At 33.7% G+C, this 22734-nt stretch overlaps 1 protein-coding gene across 2 annotated transcripts; it reads left to right on the forward strand.

Moving 5' to 3' along the window:
- Positions 1-4857: 4857 nt before the first annotated feature.
- LOC107850583 (lysine-specific demethylase JMJ706) lies at positions 4858-13575 on the forward strand. 2 transcript variants are annotated; one of them, XM_016695222.2, is made up of 12 exons: positions 4859-5200; positions 8182-8560; positions 8914-9070; positions 9146-9365; positions 9726-9779; positions 9866-9945; positions 10023-10300; positions 10492-10887; positions 10983-11120; positions 11211-11338; positions 11437-11703; positions 12624-13575. In XM_016695222.2, exons 2-12 carry the CDS (start codon positions 8200-8202, stop codon positions 12969-12971), a joined length of 2427 nt encoding a protein of 808 aa, XP_016550708.1. In that variant the 5' UTR covers positions 4859-5200; positions 8182-8199; the 3' UTR covers positions 12972-13575. The 2 variants fall into 2 exon arrangements, with proteins under 2 accessions (XP_016550700.1, XP_016550708.1); XM_016695214.2 differs by having other exon boundaries at positions 4858-5200; positions 10983-11338.
- The last annotated feature ends 9159 nt before the right edge of the window (positions 13576-22734 follow it).

Consider the following 22734-nt stretch of genomic DNA (forward strand, 5'->3'; position numbering starts at 1 on the left):
CTCATTCATGTTAATATTAATGGGAACTTGCATAGGATAGTCGAAGTGAACGGGGGCAAAACCATGCATTGGACTTGATTCTGCTGAGTTCTCCCGTGAAGACATAATTTCTTCAAGTTTCTGCTCGTCGTGCGGCTCCGATTTCATTCCTTGATTTCTTCTTTCCGCTCTAATCCAATCTCTGAGGCAAACTAGAACATTCATTGCATTGCTTCCCAATGAGTGTCGGTTGTCTCTAAATTGTTGTCGTCCCTAACTAAAGCGCTCTCTAATGTAACAGTTGACATTGGAACATTCAAGATATCTCTAGCTAATCTTGAAAGCACTGAATATTATGGTTCATTACTCCTCCACCAATCCAACGTGTTGATTCGTCGTCTGCGATCCTGTGGCGGCGACCGAAGATAATAGTTAAGCTCTTTCCGATAAGTTGATGTGTATGCTCTCTCATCAACACTATTCCAACAAGGTAAATCATAAAAGCAATCAGGAAAACCATTATGTGTCGGCCTTTTAGAAGCTGATGACTCCTCGGGAGGATGAGGGGTGACAGTTGGAGCGATATTTGTAGGTACGGCTAAATCAACTAAATCAGCATAGTGATTATATAATTTTTCTATGTATTCATTCGCATCACCCATAGCCGTCTACAAATCAGGTTGTACTTGTTTAGAATCATTGTTAGTATTTATTTCTAAGTTAGCATAAATAAGAGTACTAAAGTGGCATATAGTATTATATTTCATGCACGGATTTAGCATAACACCAACCAAGTAAATAGGAGAAATCGGGAAAAACTATTTTTTAAATTTAGTAAATATACAACTTCTTTATAACCTTCTTTATTTTTACATTCTTTGAGCAAACCAGAAATATCGACTATATATGCCAAAATATTACAAACAGTAGGATAATAAGCACCGAAAAATTCAACCGTAGCAATATAATTTTTTTCTAAAAACTTAACAAGATCATTAATTACAACCCAATCAGAATCATGTAGCATGCAATCAACAGAATCAGCAAATAAACCACAATGTTGGTTAAAAACTAGTGTAATAGGAACTCTATATTTATAACAAGTTTTTAAAAAATCATACGTAGAATTCCATCTAATGTCAATTTCCTTAGACATCAATATCGGTGCAAGTTCATTTTCTTGACATTTAACTTTAAATTCTCTAATTCTTTTTCTTCGATTATTTCCTTGAATAAAACCAACAGAAAGACGAATTTTTTCAATATAAAGCTCAAAAAACTCAAAACCATCTTTTACAATTAAATTATATATATATGATATGAACACTTAATAAGAAAAATTTCAGGTAAAGGCGAAGATAGCTTAGATTTTAACTTTGTTATAACAGTATTGTTGTTAGAAGCATTATCAAAAACAATACATAAGATTTTATTTTTGATACCATAAAATTCTGCAACTTTAACGATCAAATCAGCAATAAAATCTCCAGTATGTTTACGATCTTCATCATATAAAACAGCAAGAATACGTTTTTGCATCACAAAATTACTATCCATCCAGTGACAAGTAATAGTTAAATAATCATTTTTATTTACAGCACAACCAAGATCAGAAGTTAGGGACAATTTACATTGAATATTTTTTAACAATGTTGATAACTAAAAATAATATTGTGAATGAATTGTAAAAATATCAGACCAACAAGTACTTCTAGGAATATCATTAAACATAGGATTATAAATTATTTGAATATAATGAATAAAAGCATCAGAAGAAGGAAAACTAAAAGGCAAACAACCCACAACTACCATTTTATCTATTTTTTTTCGGTCTCTCAATTTATTATACTTCTTCGTTACCTGACCGGTTGCTGGGTCCATTCTAGTTTGCGTTGGTCCACCAACATCCGCACCACCTCGTGCAATACTTAACTCTCTTTCGTGAACATCACTTATATGTCTCATTAACGTACCCGTACCCATTATTTGCCTCCGCTTTTATGCTTATATTTTGTTGACAAATATTATATTGTACTTAAATATCTGATATACATTTAAAAAATTGTTATGCACTACTAGTTGTTTTACGAGCTCTTGGGGCACGGGGAGGGAGATTAACCGATTCAGATCTAACGTTAGTATTTTCTACTGCGGGTGTCTCACCATTATTTTCGTCATCTTCGTCTAAATTAACCGCATCTACTTCATTTTCTTCTTCTATACCGTAATTTTTCTGAACTTCTACATAATTCATATCGTGAGCACCTATACCTATTTCTTCCTCAAAAGGTGTACCAAGCGGTACCGGAAGCGAAGGCACACGGGTATATCTACTACTTGAAGTACCTCTACCACTAGTAATTCATTTTTTGCTACCACTACCACTTCCGGGACAAAATTTTTTAACACCTTTAGTGGCGAGGTTTCTTAATTTATCCATAATATAAATTAAACTAAAAAAATTCAAAACACAAATATAATAAAATGAAATATTCAACAATTAATACACTAATTAAAAATTAAACGTAAGAGATGGAATGATAATACCAAATTTTAAAGGTATCCGAAGGTTGTGATTTTAGAAACTTCCACTCGTACTTTGTAATTGCAAAATTAAAAAATTAAAGTGAGCACTTTAGGAATTTAAATATATAGAATATTTGAGAATTGAGAGAGAATGAGATTTGAGAGAATGAAAATTTGTGTGAAAAATGATTTGAGAGTGTAGGGTATTTATAGATTTTTTTTGGGACTAAAAAAATATTTAAAATATATTTTTTTTTTAATTAAAAAAGGTTATTCGAGCCGTTTTAAGGGGCCAAATGGTAATATAGCCGTTGGGCCTAACGGACAACTGGCCCAACGGTCCAATTTTTATAAAATCTGATTTAAAAAAAATAACACGGCCCGGTACCTGGTACCCTACAACCCGTGGGCTAACCGGATCGGGTCATACCGGGTCGGGTTTGCTTAGTGGGACGGGTTGGCCCGGCCCGTTTGACAGGCTTAGTTGGAGGTATCAGGTAGTCCTGTGAATATTTATCTCATAATTTAATTATTCAGAATAATTTATTTCCAGCCAAACAACCCCTTAAAATTTAGCGGGTCTTTCGACATAAAATTTGTAAAAATTGAAAAAGAAATATTTTTTCAAGTTAAAAATAATATTTAAAAATTAATTGTGTTATAATTGAACTATTATAAAGTTTTTGTGAGTAATTTAAAATGCAAATAATAAAGACAATTTTTATAAGTTCTTCATATTGAAGCTGAAATTCTAAAAATTATAACAATTTTACGTCCGAACAATTTTCCACCATAAAACTCCAAAAATATTGTCCATGCTCAAACATGTCCATGCTCAAACATGCACTTAATAGGTGTTTGGCTGTATATTAGAAATATTTTTCACTTTTTTTTTTTTCAATTTATGGAGTTGTGTTCGTTTATATTTTTAATAAAAAATTTTGATACAATATTTATAATATTTAACGTAAATTTAAATAAATTGAACACTCATCCGAATATTATATAATGAAAAAAAGAAAATGCTCTATTTTCATCCTAAACTATACACGAAATTGTTGAGACACATCCGAACTTTAGGAGGGTTCTATTATCTTCTGGACAAACTAAAATCGTATTTTTTCCAATCTTAGTGCCTACGTAAACTTTCAGTGTGTTGATTCACTGATGTGCTACGTATGGGCCACATAGACATTAAAGTTGTCAAAAATATGATTTTAATTAGTTCAGGATAATAGGACCCTCTAAAGTTGAAGTCTGTTTCATTTTATATATAGTTTAAGATGTAAACAGAGCATTTACTCGTAAAAAAAAGGAAAACTATTGGTTATGGTTTCAAAACGCTGCGTTTCGAAGGCCGGCAGGCATTTGGTTGAACCAACTCATCAACCACTTCTCTTCATACTTCTTGTTTTTTACAACTAACCAATTAAAATCCAATTATTTATTTCACAATTTGATCCATTTATTTAAATAAATAAAATTATATATCAATTTGTTGTTGCAAGACGGTTGGAGATCTTTTCACACTTAATTAGAAATTTTGAGTTTAAATTTAATTGAGTGATAAAACAGATATTGTACCTCGAGTTGAAAATTAATTGTTTTCAAAAATCAATTATAACCAAATTGTTACGGTTGGATGGTATTTCTGTACCTTTAATCAGATGTTTTGATTTCGAACCTCTAAAAAAAAAAAAGTGCAAACACCGCTCTTAAAAATAATCCTTATAATAGAATCCCTATAATATGCATATCAACATTTAGTCGGTCCTTAATATGGATATCAACACTCGGCGACACTAGTCTCCTTATAATCCCGAACCAATATTTAGTCGAGCGTTAATATGAATATCAACGCTCAGTGACACTAGTTTCCTTATAATACGTGAATCAACGTTTAGTCGAGCGTTAATAGGGATATCTACACTTAGCGACACTAGTCTCTTTATAATACACGAAGAAACATTTAGTCGAGCGGTTCCACAAGCGCTGCGAAATGGGGGTCTTTCCATCGCCTATTGTGTGAATCGGCTTGGCTTCGTCCCGAATCAAGAAGGCATTCTTGCAGACACATGCATGTAAGAAGGTTGACGACATCATAAGCTAAAAGACTATGACTATAAGACAGGCCGAAAGCGGCTCGCTTTTATTCTCGTTGGGATCGGATATAAATGGAAAATGTATCGACCAATTTCGATATTTTTTTTCTAATATGGATATCAATACTTAGTGACACTGCTCTCCTTATAATACGTGAATCAACATTTAGTCGAGCGATAACATGGATATTTAACACTCACCACACTAATCTTTTTGTGTGTATATAATATAACTAAATTATCCGCTCTTTTCTTTTCTTTTTTTTCTTTTTCTAAAGCTATTCCTTTCTCTCTCTGCTTTCTCTCCCATTTTCCCGCCGGAGAGCTTCTCCGTTCGCCGGAGAACTATCGGCGGAAAATTCTTTATTTCTCGCTTTTCAATAGTGTTCCTAATTTCACCGGTGAACTGTCTCCGTTGAACGTTTTCGTGTCGCCGGAAAACTGCTTGTTCGCCGGTGTTCATTGTCGCTGGAAAATATACAGTCTCGCAGATACTCTATAATAGTGTACCTTATTCCTGCACGTATTTGGAGTAATCGAGCTGTGGAATTGTTGTGATCTCTGAATTCAACTCGGTTTATGCAGTATTTGAGGTAATGTAGCTAGCTTAATTCAGTGTTCATAGTTTATTCTGCTGTATATCGTGTTCTACGGCTTCGCTTGTCAGTCGAGTTCCTAGTTTCTCCGGCTTCATCGGAAAACTGCTTGTTCGCCGGCGCAAAATGTGAAGATATACAGTCTTTATTATGCTTTTTTTTTTCGACTAGTGTACCTTGTTTCTGCGGGTATTTTGATTATTCGAGCAGTGAATCGTTTGCGTTTCGTCGGATAACTGCCTGTTCGCCGGCGCAAAGTGCGAAAATATACAATCTGTATTTTTTTTTTGGACTAGTGTACGTTGTTTCTGCGGGTATTTCGATTATTCGAGCTGTGAAATTGTTGTGATCTCTGAGTTCAGCTTTGGTTTATGCAGTAGGTGAGGTAATGTAGCTAGCTTAATGCATTATTTATAGTTTATTCTGCTGTATATCGTGTTCTACGGCTTTGATTTTCAGTAGCGTTCCTAGTTTCTCAGGTGAAGTGTCGCTGGTAAACGTTTTTGTTTCATCGGAAAACTACTTTTTCGTCTCAATTATGCTTTGTTTTCGACTAGTGTACCTTGTTTCTGTGCGTATTTCGATTAATCGAGCTGTGATATTGTTGTGATCTCTGAGGTCAGCTTGGTTTATGCAGTATTTGAGGTAATGTAGCTAGCTTAATGCAGTTTTTATAGTTTATTCTGCTGTATATCGTGTTCTACGGCTTCGCTTTTCAGTAGTGTTCCTAGTTTCTCAGGTGAACTGTCGCCGGTAATCGTTTTTCGTTTCGTCGGAAAACTGTTTGTTCACCGGCGCAAAGTGTGAAAATTTACAGTGTCGATTATGCTTTATTTTCGATTATTCGAGCTGTGAAATTATTGTGATCTCTGAGTTCAGCTTGGTTTATGCAGTATTTGAGGTAATGTAGCTAGAGTAAAGCTGTATTTATAGTTTATTCTGCTGTCGATCGTGTTCTAATGCTTCGCAAACGGTTATGCTAGCGTTCACAGATGCGCAATTTCTCTATTTCTCTCTTTTCAATTGTGTTCCTAGTTCTCCGGTGAACTGTCGCCGGCAAAAGTTTCTTGTTTTGCCTAAAACTACTGTTTCGCCGGTGGAAAGTGTCGCCAGAAAATATACAGTCTCTATTATCCTTTGTTTTCTAATAGCGTATGTTGGTCCTGTGCATATTTCGATTACTTGAGCTGTGAAATTGTTCTGATCTCTGAGTTCAGCTTGGTTTATGCAGTATTTGAGGTAATGCATCTAGCATAATGCTGTGTTTACAGTTTTTTCTGCTGTAGATCGTGTTCTAGTGCTTCGGTGACGGTTCTGCAAGTGTTTTCTCTCTTTTTCATTGTTGTTGTTGCTGTTTCTGAATTAATTTTCCGGTGAACTTGATGCTATGAGAACAGTTCATTGTGCAGTTTACATTTAGAAGTTTGTGAGGGACGTTTTGTGTAAGTTTTTCCTATTTTTGTAACTGTGAATGTGATTTTGTTCTTTGCCGGAGGGGAGTAGAATTTTGAAGATTAATGTGACTTTTCGTGTCAGTTTTTCCATTTTTTTTCTATAACTGCGGTGTTTGGGACAGCTTGTGTGCACTTTGATTAATTTCACAGCTATCTACCAAGGCTAGGATAGATGGAAAAAAATCTCCGCTAAGATATGAACCTGAGACCTCACGGTTCTCACCCACTAATTGATCGCTAGGACTTTCCTTGGTGCTAAGTCTTTCCTTTTTTGATAATGGTGAATGTGATTTTGTTCTTTGCATTTGAAATTTGAATAGCAAGCCGAAATTATAGAAAAAAAAAAGCATTTCCTATAGTTTTTTTGTTTATGAAAATTTATGAGGTGTTTGCAATGAAAATTGTGAGTATTTGAAAAAAGTAGTTTTTGTTTTCCGTGTTTTTTTTTTTTATATTCGTGGTTTCCGGGTATCGCTTTGCGAACCCAACTAGCTGTACCCACCGCCCCCCGCTGTTTCAAGGCGGAGCTCCGGCTAGTTCCACGGGGCCCTAGATGTGCGACCGATTTTCAATGCCTCTAGTGGCCTAGGTGGGACTCGAACTGGCGACCTGAAGGACTTTGTCCTCAAGCCTTTACCAGCTGAGCTTTATGAATATAAATTGGAGTTTATTTTTGAATTTTTATGAGTAATTTAGAGTGAAAGAGATCGAAAACTACCTCTTTACCCCCCAGAGGCAAAGATAACGTTTGCATACATTCTATACTCCCTAGACCCCACTTTGTGGATCCACTGGGTGTTGTTGTTGTAATTCGGAGTGAAAAAAGTCAAAGTAACTTTTTGGTGTTTTCCAAATTCAAGTTGAATTCTAGAATTTTTATGGTCACACGTGTTTTCCAGAGTTCAACTCTGGAAGAAAGTGAAAAAGTTTCATGGCCAAACGCGCCCTTAAGGTTTTCGATATTATGTTGCAGTGTTAGTATTGGAATGAAACAGTGTACTGTACATTCATAGAGCTAACACTGACTAGTAACTAGTTTGGTTTGCTGCATAGTAATTGTAGTTTTCTCTGGAAGAGGTGATCTCCAGTGACCAGCTGCAATTTGAATAGAAGAAAATGAACCTATTAACAAAGGTGGAGCTAGGATTTTTGGGTTTAGGAGTCCCAGATTTTAGAAAACGCAGCTTACTGGGTTCTTGATAAATTATTTTTACATAATATTAAGTGAATTTCTCTTATGCACAATCCAATATCTTTAGCTTTAAATCGTGTGCAGTATTTCTGTGATTACTAATTGTACTGAATCACATGTTTAGGCAGTACTTTCTGGTATTGCTATTGATAAATAAATGTTTTCCATATTCGAACTATGTAAAGATTTTGTGTACTTGTCTTAATTTACATAAGAAAAAAGTAAAATCAAATATGGAAACTTGGACTGCGGTTTGTGACTTTTTTCTTGAATCTTTCATCTAAAGGTTATTGATAGTACGCTTTTTATTTAACTTATTTTCTGTATGGCAGGTGGAAGGGATTGTCCACATGTCAAGGGAGGCTATACTGGAATTTTTGAAGCGAAAAAGGCTTCAACGAAAGAAAGAAGTATCTGTAGATGATTCAACTAATGTCACCAATACGATGAGTAGAAGTGGAGGAGATGCCCTAAGGTCTTCAGCTTCATGTGGTGCTAGAATTCAAGTACGCCCTGATATGCATTCAGGGTCTGGGACTTCTTTAAATGTACGAGATGCTTTCTCAAAGCACAAGGTTGCCAAGTTTGATACGTCTGATCCTGATTGGACCGATAAAATTCCAGAATGTCCAGTTTATTATCCAAGTAAAGAGGAGTTTGAGGATCCTTTAGTTTATCTCCAGAAGATAGCACCTGAAGCTTCTAAATATGGTATGGTCTACGTTAATGTTCTGTGTCAGATGAGTCAATGTCCGTTCTTATGTCTCTCCTTGCAAACATGATTCAATAGCTTTCAGGTAGAATTTATGTGCTAGTCCTGATTGATACGTTCCTGCAAGGGACTCTGGCTGTTGAGAACATTGCTGTACTTGTTATCTAGTCTTTGGCCTTGTCTGTATGGCTCCGTCCATTTCAATTTTGTAAGCTCAAAGTTGTCCTATCTATTTTCAAAAACATTTGTAATTTCTTCCTGCTTTGTCTGGACTATGTACTTGTCTAAATTTCTTGGTTCTGTTAGCTTCATTTGTTTGACAAGAGTTGATACTATGTTTGAAATGTAACAGGAATATGCAAGATTGTTTCCCCAATCACGGCTTCTGTTCCTGCTGGAGTAGTTTTGATGAAAGAGAAGGTTGGTTTTAAATTTACAACAAGGGTACAGCCACTTCGTCTAGCTGAATGGGATACAGATGACAAGGTCACTTATTTCATGAGCGGGAGGTTAGTTCTTCATCCTATTTGGTGTTCAGTTAATTGATTATTTATCAGCTTTTGAGAAAAAGTATGGTTTTCCAGAAACTACACATTTCGTGATTTCGAGAAAATGGCGAACAGCGTTTATGCTCGTAGGTATTGTAGTGCTGGATGCCTTCCTCCTACATATATGGAAAAAGAATTTTGGCATGAAATAGCTTGTGGAAAGACTGAGAGTGTTGAATATGCATGCGATGTTGATGGTAGTGCATTTTCATCTTCTCCCAGTGATGAACTTGGAAAATCCAAATGGAATATGAAGGTGTATATTTCATAACAAGTTTCTTCTTATTTTTGCTATTCCTATATGGAGTTTCTTTGTTTTCAGGGATATGTTTAATTGTCAGTGCAAAACCAGTCATTGTGCCTTGCATCTACTGTGCATATTTACTGTTGCCACATTCATGTTTTGAAACATTTTGTCAGTGCTAACCTTGTCACTGTTGTTCAATAATGTTTTCCTCATTGTTTTCTTGTACTCTTTTCCTCTGTTGATAAAGTAAATATTCTCTCATTATTTTCCGTGCATCAGCATCTCCTGACTCCTGTCAACATTAGATGTGGTCTAATTGCCTTTTTGTGTTCCATCTCTGTTCTAATAAACCCTCTATTTTGGTTTCAGAGATTTTCTTGCCTACCTAAATCAGTACTTCGGCTACTTGAAAAAGCAATCCCGGTAAACAGATTAGTTTGTGCACCCTTTTCATCGAAATTTTGATCCAACCTGATGATGTCTGACTTCCTAATCTATGTATCTTCTAGGGAGTTACTGAACCGATGTTGTACATTGGGATGCTATTTAGTATGTTTGCCTGGCATGTCGAAGATCACTACTTGTACAGGTGTGTTCTTTAATTTGAAGTGTACATGCTGGTTCGTCTAATTTGGGGACTAATCATTTTTTCATTTGTGTGTATAGCATCAATTATCATCACTGCGGGGCAGCAAAAACCTGGTATGGTATTCCTGGTCATGCAGCACTTGACTTTGAAAAGGTTGTCCGAGAGCGCGTCTATAACAATGATATCTTAACCGCCGATGGAGAGGATGGGGCTTTTGATGTGCTTTTGCAGAAGACAACATTGTTTCCTCCTAACATTTTATCAGAACATGATGTTCCTGTCTATAAAGCAGTCCAAAAGCCTGGTGAATTTGTAGTTACTTTTCCAAGAGCGTATCATGCCGGATTCAGCCATGGTAAGCCTCTATATTTTTTCCTAGACATAGAGTCTTAAGGATGTGTAGTACCTGAAACCTGCAAGTTTGACATAGGTCTGCAGCACAATTTTGGCCCTTGATGTTTTCTTTATTGTTAATGTTTTCTTAAATCTTGGGATTTCATTTAGTTGACAATTAGCGTTAGTAAATTCTGTTTCCCTAATCTGTAGGTTTTAACTGCGGGGAGGCTGTAAACTTTGCTACTGGCGATTGGTTTCCAATCGGTTCAATTGCTAGCCGCCGTTATGCACTCCTGAACAGGGTGCCTCTACTTCCCAATGAGGAACTTCTCTGCAAAGAAGCAATGCTTTTGCGTACGGATTTGGAACTTGAAGATTCAGCTTATTCCTCTGCAGACTTGATCACCCACCATAGCATTAAAGTTTCTTTTGTGAATTTGATGCGGTTTCAGCATCGTGCTCGTTGGTGCTTCATGAGAGTAAAAGCATTTTCTGGAATATCATCATTTTCACATGGCACCATCCTTTGCAGCATATGCAATCGTGACTGTTATGTAGCATATCTGAACTGCAGCTGCTATTCACATGCAGCGTGCCTTCGCCACGGTATGTTCAAAGGAACCTTTTCTATGTCTTTTTTTATTAATTATACTGACAACATCCTTAAGAGTTGATGATTGGTATCATGGTTTCTTTGTCAGATCCTAGGTCACTTCATTTTCCTTGTGGCAGCAGTAGAACCCTTTGCTTAAGGGAAGACATTTTGGACATTGAAACTGCAGCTAGGAAGTTTGAGTTGGATGACAATGTTTTGCATGATGTTGAGCACTATAAAGAAGGTAGTGGCTTTGCTCTCCTCTTGAACATGTTTCTGCAAGTTGAAGAGGAAGGATATGTTCCATATTGTGAAATAAATTTTGAATGGACAGTAAAAGCTGAGGACTGGGTAGAACAGACATTTGAGCAAGCTTCCAATGCTTCTGCCTGTAGAATTGAACTTGTGCCCAGTACTGGTTCGCCGATGGAGCGGAAAGACTGCTTCCCCACTAGTGTTAATGTAAGTTATCTTCATCCAGGTTATTATATTTGTAGAACTGCAGGTACAGGAAAATGCTTTATTTGATCTCAAGCTTATTGCTTGTACTGCGGTTACAGGAAAATGCTTATAACTCACACGTAGGAAACACTGTATCTATGAAGCCTTTTAGAGACATTTCTCTGTGTAGAAGTGAAAGATCAGCTTGTTCACCTAGTGTTGAATATTTAAAAGCACATGAAAAAGTAGCTCAGGTTTCAGATGCTAGAGCTTTTATTGACCAAGACAATGATGAGTCTGATACGGAAATTTTCAGAGTGAAGCGACGTCATAGAGCAGAACATGGAAATCGACATGATTCAATATCCGTTAATGTTGAGCACCAGGTATTTGGATACTGGGGTCTTAGTTTGGTGCAATCTTTTACTCTTTTCTGATTTCAAATTAAAGTTTCTAGTTAAACAGCGCTATGGCAAGGGAAAAGGGGTCAAATAACAACTTGTTGGTTTCTATTTGGCTTTTCAATGTGTATCTTCTGCCTTCCTTCATATTCTCCCCTTTGGTGTTTTGCATAAATTAGCCTTACAACATACATAATATATATATACTTCTTCAACTCTTGAAGGGAACGAGTTCATAATTTTCTATGTAATCTAATAGTTAGATCAGTGTAATTTAGAGAACACTGTCAAAAGAATAATAATTATTAAGTCATAGAGAATTGTAAGTGGTTTAAATAGTGATTTACTTCTAAAGTATTTTGCGAATCATATTATTCTTTAATTTGAGTTAAACAGATATAAAAGTTGCTATGATTAGTAGAACAAAGGATGACAAGTCAGATTGCTAAACTTAGAGATGCAAATCGTCATCATATTGTTTTCAAAAATCGTGAAACCAATGTTGAGTAGCTAGGTGATAGGTATGGTGTGGTACCTATAGATTAAACTTTGCATTGCAATCCTGGATTTTGCTTCAATTTTGCATTCAATCCGAATATTGAAATTATACAATCAGCTTCCTTACGGTTGTAAGAACTTTTTGACTTGTTACCAAATTTGGAGCAAAATTAGGAGAGCACATTTTGTTACAGGGTTCGTTCACGTTGTTTTGCTAGCTACTTCTTGTCATCCAGGTGTGTTATTTGTAGTTTATGACTGTGTCTTACAGTTTACAGGTTAACAGTTGATACTAATTGTGTTTAACTTGATAATATGAACTTTTTTTTCTGCAGTGTGGACATTTCTTGTTTTTGGTGTGAAATTCTACTAAGCTACTGAAGTATTCTTCACATTTACTTTTGCAGGGGTACAAACGATTAAGGAAACATCAAACTGAAGGACGGGTCCGACCATTGTATTCATCAGAACGTTCCGTGGCTGAAGATGTAAGTCATAGTTCCAATGCTAATTCAAGCAATTCTAAGGAAGACAAGTCGAACAGAGGTGGTACAGTTCCCATCTCTGTTAAGTTTAAGAAAGGGGCTAATGAAGAAGCATCGAGCAAGCAAAATGAGCATAAAAGAGATGAGAAGTTCGGGTATGAGTTGGGTAAGACTGTGGGGGAACCACCTCCAATAGAGATAGGACCAAAGAAACCGAAAGTCAAGGTCCCTCAGCATTTAAGTTTGGAGGAAGAACTGAATAGCTCATAAATCCAACTTTACTAACACACATTTTCTCTGATCGAGATCTAACGAAAGGATGAAAAACTAAATATTTAGGGACAGCAGCAATGCAGCTGTTAACCAAAACTTAGATTCAGGAGGTACATTTTCTGTGCAGGCCTCTAAATTGGGCAAACGGAGTGCTGATTGTTCTTATGGTTCTCGGGCCAAGGTGTTTTTCGCTTTGGCAGGAGAACGTCTCTCTCTGCATTGTCGACAGAGTTAACAATACTTAGTGGAATGGCCAAAGTGCATGCAAGTTGGTCTGCACACACGACTGTTATTTAGAAAAGGCCTCTTTCCTTTGCCACGAGCAGATAACAGGTTCGTGTTAGGTACTTCACTCATGTACATTTTGTTATTAACAAATTGGTCGATTCTTGTGAGGTCCAATGTCAAATATCAGGTTAGGTTAGGCCTCTGATTAAAATGTGACATCTGATATCTCCCTGTCAATGAGGTCATTATTCTTTTTTATACCCAAGAGTCCTTTTCACTTGGGAAGACTACATGAATAGTTACAAAGAAAGTTGTTTCACTTGACCACATTTATAACATTTTGCCATTTCTTAAGACACTGTTGTTGCTTCAAGATTTGTTTATGTTCCTAAATTCTTCATTACTAATCTTTCTTTTTAGCCGAGGATTTATCGGAAACAACCTCTCTATTCCACAAAGGCAGAGGTAAGATCTACGTACAATCTACCCTCTTCAGACCCCACTCATGCGAGTATTCTGGGTATTTCGTTCTTGTTGAACTGCAATTATCATTTAGGTAACTCGATAATGCAATTCTTCCAAACATTTTGGAAGTTGAACTACTTATACAAGTTTTTGGACTTTGAATCATCCCTTGTTATAGTCAAACTTCGCTACTACTACTTATTAACCAACTCCATAGCCCCATCAACCAACCCATATTGCAATTTGCGTCTGGTAATTTTGTAACTCTTAGAAGTTAGCTTCAAAAGTGCATTCTTTTCCACTCGGTATTCGATACCCGCATTGAAGCTTCGACTGAATTTGTATTTACGTTGGAAAGTCCCACATCGGGGGTAAAGTGCTCCCAAACAAAGGCAACCCGAGACCTCTGACTAAGAATGAAGGAGTACTTACCACTCCACCACAGCCCTTGTTTGGCTATCTTGCTATTTACACTATGGCCTAACACCACCAATTCTCTCCTTGAGCAATTCTTTTCAAAAGATATGAAGTACTTAATAGGCACACGTGGAAAAAATCAAAACGGAGTATCATAACTTACACATTAAATATTTGGAGGTTGTGAAGATGAAATAACATCACGTATATAAGTTATAAAGATGAAAAGAATGAGAATTACATATTATAGTAAGCATTGATGTGTTATGAAAATGAAAATGTGTGAATTATGGAGAAACAAATTTTAGAACAAGACAAATGAAAGAAATAAGAAAAAAACATGTCAGTAGCTCAACATGGATAACGTTATAGTAGTAAGTTTCACCAAAACGTTTTGTAGCAACAACAATAACTATCCAGTATAATCTCGTAAGTGGGTCTTCGGAGAATGACGAGCATTCACTCTTATTCTTACCTTGTGAAGATATAAAAATTATTTTCGATAGGCCATCAGCTCAAGTAAAACATATAAAAAAATCCGAGTATCTTGTAGCATCTTATGAAATGGAAAAATAACATAAATATACACCTTAACCTACTATATTTGCACAAATACCCATTCTTACAAAGTAATTATAAAATTCTCAATTAATTATGCATCTTCCTTGGATGTATCGGGGAGCTAATTATGTATTTCGATAGACCCAAAATTGAAAAAAATATATGGGGAGCTAATTATGTATCTTTATGTGGAAAAAATGTATCTTCGTTGGATGTATTGTGTATCTCGACAGGCCTAAAATAGGAAAAAATATATCGGCAGCTAATTATGTATCTTTACAAAGAAAAAAATGTATATTTGTTGAATATATCAGGAGCTAATTATGTATCTTAATATACTAAGATTGAAATTTTCAATAATTATGAAAAATATTGGGATTTTTCGTAATTAAGCTCCAAACTGTCGGGATTTATGTTGTTTTCCCTAACATTATAGTAAGTTTCACCTAAACATCTTATGGCAACAAAAATAACTTATTCCTACCTTGTAAAGATATAAAAATTATTTTCGATAGGCCATCGACTCAAATAAAGCATATAAAAAAAATAGCTAAATAGTAGGGTAAAATCTGATCATTTGATTAAACTTTTAGAAACAAACAGATGGGCAATTTAATAAACTATTCTAGTTGAACTAGGCCCAAATATGAATTCATGAGCTTTCACCAAATACAAAAGTAGATTTTACATAAATAGCCGATCGAAGTTGCTGTTTATAATTATTGTATAATTATATAATTATCGACTATTTTGAAATTTAGAATTGAGCAAACAGTTATATACGTTAACTCTTTATGCAATATCTTATTCTTTTTTGCAGTTCCAACAATAACATACAAGTGTAATCCCACAAGTAGGATCAAAGGAAGGTGACTTATACATAAATCTTATCTTTACCTTTCGAAAGTATCTAGAGAGGTTGTTTGTGGACAGGACTTAGCACAATCGGGCTTCAATACGAGCAACAAAAATCGGATGGAAAAAATAATTAAATTCATGGGTATGAATTTTATATCTGAAATTCACTTGTTTAATTACTTCATATATTTCAATTAAAAGATCATGTTGCTCAAATACTTGAACTCGGAATCTTTGATTAATAATATTAAGATTCTTTTAATTTCTAAACCTTAAAGGTAGAAGACTACAAAAATACTTAAGAAGTATATAAAAAGAAACACGATATATAATTTAAGACGCACAGAGTATTATTAACTCTATGTGTCTCAATATCTCACTTATATTTAAGAGAAGGGACCAAACATCATTTAATGATTTTGCAATCCATTGCTCTATGATTGACTACTCTCTGACCACTTTTCACCAAACTTAAACCCCCACCCCCACCCTATCCCACCCCCACCTTCAACTACCCTGCCACCCCCCTTCACTGTTTCTCTGACTTATTCATGCATTTTATTCATTTGCATGTACAGAATATAAGACCATCAAGAGTATTGGTCACATCAATGCTGGAGTCAGAATTTTTATTAAGGGAGTTCAAAATCGAAAGAGTATTCACACGAAATTAGTCGAAGGGAGTTCAAAATCAACTATATATACATAAAAAATAATTTTAATCATGTATAAATAATATAATTTTCCATCGAAGGGGGTTCGAACTAACCCCTAGTCATGAGATGGCTCCGCCCCTAGGTGACATTATCTATTCAAACTTAATCAGAGGTTGGGGCTTAAAATGAATATCGAATACTAGCAAGGCAGATGTAGAATTATCGATATGAATTCTGACAGAATTTAATAATTTGTTAAAACTTTATATATATCTATTTTATAAAAAAAAAATTTAAGGCCTTTATTTGATCTTGGCCTTAGATCATTAGTGTTCTTGAGCCGCCCCGCCTAATGTGGGGCTCAAATTAGTTTCTTTCATAAATATATATATATATATATATATATTTTTTTTTTTTTTTTAATTTTTCATCCGGTGTCCGGTACTCCATTGGAGTCTCGACTAATTCAGATCACACACTGCATGGCCCATTTTAGAGGTGGCGCACCCAACAGAATTTTCTTATAATTAGAGCTCGAACTCGAGACATCTAATTAAGAATGAAGTAATTCCACTACTACACTACAACTAATGTTGTTCCATAAAAATATATTGTGGATAGATACCATACTTCTTAATTACTTATTAATTATTAATTACTAAAATATACTCCCTCTGTTTCGGAATAAGTGAATTGTTGGGGTACTTATTGGTGTTTTAAAATAAGTGAATCATTAAATTTTTTTCTAAATTTACCCTTATGATTTGACAACCAATTAACTTTTGAAAAAGTATTACAAGGTCAATTTTTTCTTTTTTTGGGGTAAAAATGGAAAGTTGTGTTAAATTTATGTCTTTAATGTTTTTTTCTTAATCTGTGTGTCAAAATCCAACAATTCATTTATTATGAAATGGAGGAAGTACAGTTTTATCTCTGTCCTTTTTCAGGACTGTGCTGTCTTTTTCTGTATAGCATTCAAGGCTAACTATTTCTTTTTAAAACTACATACCTATATGACTAATATACATTTGTTGTGGATTTACCCTAGTGAAAAAGTTGAGATTTGCCTTTTGTATGTATTTTGTCAAAAGGTTTAATTTTATTTTCGAAAATCAATTTAGATTCATGTTGGACCGATCGATAATCGAAGTTATTTATCTTTTAAGGAGATTGTTGGAACAATATAGTTATGGTCTAGGAAGAGAAAAACAGATTTACATATGATGTTCAATTCGTTCATTTAAAGAAAACATATACGATAAAGTCTAGAGTAAGTTCTATGGAAATGCTTGGAGTCTAGAAATGCATTTGTGCAAAGGCGGAGCTATAGTGTATTTGGGGGGCTCGGCTGTACCGAATAACTTTACGTAGATCGTGTATTTATACTATAAAATTCAAAAATAATATATAAAATATATTATTGTGAACCCACATACAAATATGGGATGCTGGTACAACGGAGGAGAGGTTAGAGTAAAATGTCTTCCACCCTAGGGACGTGGGTTTGAACCCCACTAGCAACACTAGTGTTGCAACACCGGTGTTTTTGCTTTTTAGTCTTTGTCTTAAAATTCTAAACCCACAGTATTAAAATCCTGGCTTCGCCTCTGTATTTGTGGCATATATTAAGGTAATTAATGTATATGTATGATGAAGCTAAGATCCAAGTGAAAACAATGTGAGGAGATTCGGAATACTTCCTATTCGATGTGGGGTTGCACTAAGAATCAGTCCTCGATGATAAATGAATTGACACGATATATTTAAGAGAAAGTATTATATGGTATATGTTACTTGTGGATGACATGATATTGATTAACTCGACAAGCAACATAGTTAACAATTAGATGAAAATTTGGAGACAAATCCTAGAGTCTAAAAGCTTTAGAGCGAGTAAAACTAAAATATAGTATATGGCAAATTCAGTGACGGATAACATGAGGCGAATGGAGAAGTTGTTGGGTTCGAAATCAAGAGGGCGTCATGCGGAAGCTATTAGTTGTAAACTATAGAGATGATAAATCAGATGACAAATAAACAATACTAAAGATATAATATTATTATATGATTTGGTCAATTGACCTACATATAAACCTAATATTAAAAAAAATATAAAACCTATTGGGAGAAATCTCCCCTAAACAAAGACTCTTTAATGACTACATTGTGGATGCTATTGTGTTATTGTATGAAAAGAGGGGTTTTCTATTTATAGATGTCCAAAACCCTTCCTCCAAGAAAGAGGTTAGCCAAATATGGAAAGAATTATATTTTTTTCTTTCAGGAAAAGTAAAAGTAATTATGATAACTTTTATTTTCCTTCTAAGAAAAAGTAAAACTTAAATATAGTAAGAAAATCAGGACAAAAATCCTAACAGAAGTGAGGATTGATTGTTTGATACACAAGTCACCCCAAAAAAGTAAGATTCAAGTATTTTGGTCCATAATTCAAGAAAATAGTGAGATCAATGATATGTCACACATTGTATTAATCTAATTGGCATGAATAAAATGGAGGCTCGCTTTCGGTCTCCTACGTGATAAACATATATCATCAAAACTTCAAAGTAAATTCTACAGAGTAGCAGTTAGATTGACTATATATGTTGTACCTTGGTGTGTTGTTGGCCCATAAATAACTCTCACGTTCAGAAAATAAAGGTTAGTAGAAATGAGGATGCTTTAATTGATGCATGTGTGGATATATTAGGATAGACAAAATTAGAAACGAAAATATACGAGACCAAGGATGAAATTGCCTCTGTGGATAACAAGATGGGGAAAGCGAGGTTGAAATGATTCGGTCATGTGAAGAGCAGAAACATATATAGATGTCCGGTGCAAGAGGTTAATACAGTGATTGGTTTGAGGAGAGGTAAAAATAAAATCGAAAAAGAATTGAAGAAGTACGATTAGACAAGACATGAAATAATCTATTCACTAAGGGCATCACACAAATAATCTACTCATTTTCATTGTGTTCTTTGCTCCACTTTAACCAATGACAAATTTAAATTATAAATTCTGTCAAAGTTTTAATTTGAAACACACACAATTTTATATATATACACATATAATATATTTTTCAACGAAAGGTGGTTAATTGATCATCGTCACTTGATATATATGGCCCACAACTGAAATTTCTCAACAAATAGGCCTTCATAGTCCGCTCCTCCATTTTCATCATTATCTCCAATTAATCCTTAACGATGTTATCTGTAAAATTAAATAAAGTTGAGTAACTTTTTTATTTTAAAAAAAATTAGTTACTTTCGTGATTTAAATAGAATTAAAATAAGTTTTTCATTATAAATTAAAAATTAAATTGGTAATTTTTATTATAATAAAATAAAAATTGATTAACCATCTAGGACTAACTCTCTTTTCTTTCATGGTGGATATACATTTCAAAGTTATCCCCTCTATATTATGGACTTAAAAAGGTAAAATTTGAAAATAATAATTTGCAATAATCCATTGATTAAAGGTGAACAAGCAATTATTGATCAAAGAACATCAAAGTCAAAAAATGTGTTAATAATTAATCACTTTTTGTGAAGGAATAAAGGTGTCAAATTTGTCAACTTAAATTATTTGCACTGATAACAATACTGGAGACAAAATTAATATGACAAGACTTGAAAAATACAATTAACTCATACTAATTCACAAAGAAAATTTTTGGAAAATAATCAATCAAACCTAATTGAAATCTACTTGAAAGATAGTGCATTTGTAATTTTGTATTCCTTTCGTCTCATATTAGTTGCAACATTTTTTTCTGCATGTTTCTTAAAAAATCATAAATTAAAATATTTTTACTATTTTATCCCTTTCTCTACAATAAATTACACTTTATTTGAGAGCAAGACTAAAATTATCTAATTTCAAGAACATTTATTTCAAGAGTTTAGATAGGAAGATATGAAGATCGCATATTAGGGTAGAAATAGGTCGTAGAGTATTGTTGTCTTGTTTTTCGAAGGTTTAAGGTTGTTGGTGCATTGTCGTGGTTGTGTGGTACTAGTCGTATTCTTGTTTTTTATATCTATTACCATACGTTGTTTATTGTTCAATATGTGTCAATTATTGCATTATTTCGATATTGTTATTGTCCCTTTCTTGTAAGCTCTGCACTGCTTTCCTTATTAATTACTATGTTTTCTTCACTGCTTTTTTTTTTTTTTTTTAAATGTGAATTCGTTGCGCTTTAGTTGAGGATCTTTTAGAAACAATCTCTCTATCTTCACGAGGCAGTGGTATGACCAACATACACTCTACCACCACAAACCCTACTTATCGAATTTCACTGGATATATATGTCGTTATTGATAATATAGAACAAAAAATAATTCAACTTATTTTTATAAAATAACAAGAAAATGAGGATAAATATTTTTGATAACCTTGATAAGTAATTAATTTGGGACAGGGAATAGTAGTCCACATTATGACATTATATAGTTCATGGACCAATAATAAATGTATGAAAAGATTAAATAAATGATAGTGTAATGATGCTTACATAATTTGACATTGTTGCACATACCTTAATTCTCTACGTCTAACTTCAATATGTATAATATATAAACTTTATATTGCATGTACTCAACTCCGTGTGTTTTAATTTATATGATACAGATTAAATTTCAAAAATTAAATTTTTTATTTGATCATAAATTCAAATATAAAATCTTTAGAAATTTTTGGAAATAAAGTATATATGCTTGAAAATTACGTTTAAAATGCGATAAGTCATAATAATTTAATACTTCAAAATATTTACCAAGTATTTAAAAACTTCTCTAAAAACATAAGTATAATAATTAATATTTCAAAATATTTAACAAGTATTTAAAAAATTCTTTACAAAAGTAGGCAGGAAATTTAAATATATCCTACCCTAGATTTTATATGTAGAACTATATTGGATATGTTATTATTCTATTGTTTAGGAAGAAAACATGTTTCAAATAAAAAAAATTATTTAGCTTTCAAGATTCGAAAAATATTAGATAAATTAGATTAACTAGCAAAGTTATTGTCATGTGACCCAGAGGTCACAGGTTCAAGCTGTGAAAATAGCTTCTTGTAAAAATATGGTGTAAGACTGAGTAACTAGACTCTTTTGATCCAATCTTTCTTCAAATTTTGTGTATAACAGAAATTTTAGTGCACCGATGGAACTGACCTTTATTAGATAAATTAGGATATGGAAGTATACTTCAGTTTCTCCTCTGTTTGTGTGTCAGTCAATGCCTTACCTATACTTAAACATGCTTTTAACAGTCTTTTCTGACCACTGCCCACATGTCGGGCGAAGGCAGGGGGTTTATTCGAATCTTTTTTGATGAAAAAATATATTATTTATATATAATTAAAATTAATTTTTATACATTTTTAATAGACGTTAAACTCCCTTAACTAGTTTTTCTTCAAATATTGAATTTCCTTGATTGAAATTCTGACCCCGACTCTGACTCTGCCCACGTGAGTGTCCATCCATTAGAAAGGTCCATCAGTGACCTATGGACTCAGTGCCTTGGGAATGATATACAAAGGTATAAAAAATAGATGTATAAATACTTATTTGTATCGAGTGTTTATATCAAATTAAATAATTTAATTTTCACTTGTGTCGAGTGGCTTTGGTGGATGATAAGATAATGTTGGAAGTATGGTTCAGATGGTTCGGACAAGCGATAAGAAGATGCACTAATGCCATAGTGTAGATATGTAAAAGGTTGGCTATAAATGGATTTAACAAAGGTAGAAGTATATTGAAAAGAGGTGATTAGACAGGACATAACATAATTTTAGTTTATCAAGAATATGATCTTAGATATATAGGAATTAAGGTGTTGATTGAGGACACAAATTAGGATAAAATGTTAGTAGGTAGGAGGACATTTATGCTAATAGGTAGGAGTGCATTATCTTGCTGACTCGTTGCCCGTACTAGTACGTAGTCGTATTATTATTCTTGTAGTTTCTTGTCCTTGGATTTCTATCATCACTATCTTTTTTTGCGTGTAGTTTGATTATAGTATTATTTGGTCGTAGTATTGTTCAGCTACTATCTGTTGTTTTTGTTATTATCTATTATCTTTTATACTTTCATTATTTTTTTTCTAAACTATTTTTGTCTTGAATCGAGGGTCTATCAGAAACAACCTCTATACCCCGACAATATGCAACTAGCTCGTGTAGTTTGGAATATAACTTTGTGTATTATGGTGTTTGGATTTGATGAATTATTTGAACCATTGAAAATTAGATTAAAATTGGTATATAATTATCATGTTTAAAACTATAGCTCAATAAAAATTACTTATTTATCGTGTATCTCAAATACATCGACTGAGATCGTATATCTATATATCTTGAGATACACCTCGAATTTCATTTGAAATGCCTAAATTATGTATAATTTACCATATTATATTTTTTTTTTTCAAAAGTGAAAATAATTTTTTTTTTTTTAAATCCAAACCTATCTATAATTAAGAATATTAAAAACAAATTAAAAGATCTCCAATAATTGAGTTATGTCAATCATTAATAACTTTTCT

Source organism: Capsicum annuum, chromosome 1 (assembly GCF_002878395.1).
Source record: "Capsicum annuum cultivar UCD-10X-F1 chromosome 1, UCD10Xv1.1, whole genome shotgun sequence".
NCBI classification, from domain to species: domain Eukaryota; kingdom Viridiplantae; phylum Streptophyta; class Magnoliopsida; order Solanales; family Solanaceae; genus Capsicum; species Capsicum annuum.

What these genes read in the sequence shown, in the direction of transcription:
- LOC107850583 (XM_016695214.2), top strand. Translation starts at nt 8,200, where the DNA reads ATGTCAAGGGAGGCTATACTGGAATTTTTGAAGCGAAAAAGGCTTCAA. An exon ending in TCATGCCGGATTCAGCCATG is followed by an intron (nt 10,301 to 10,491) that starts GTAAGCCTCTAT and finishes CCTAATCTGTAG; the next exon opens with GTTTTAACTGCGGGGAGGCT. An exon ending in GCTTCCCCACTAGTGTTAAT is followed by an intron (nt 11,339 to 11,436) that starts GTAAGTTATCTT and finishes CTGCGGTTACAG; the next exon opens with GAAAATGCTTATAACTCACA.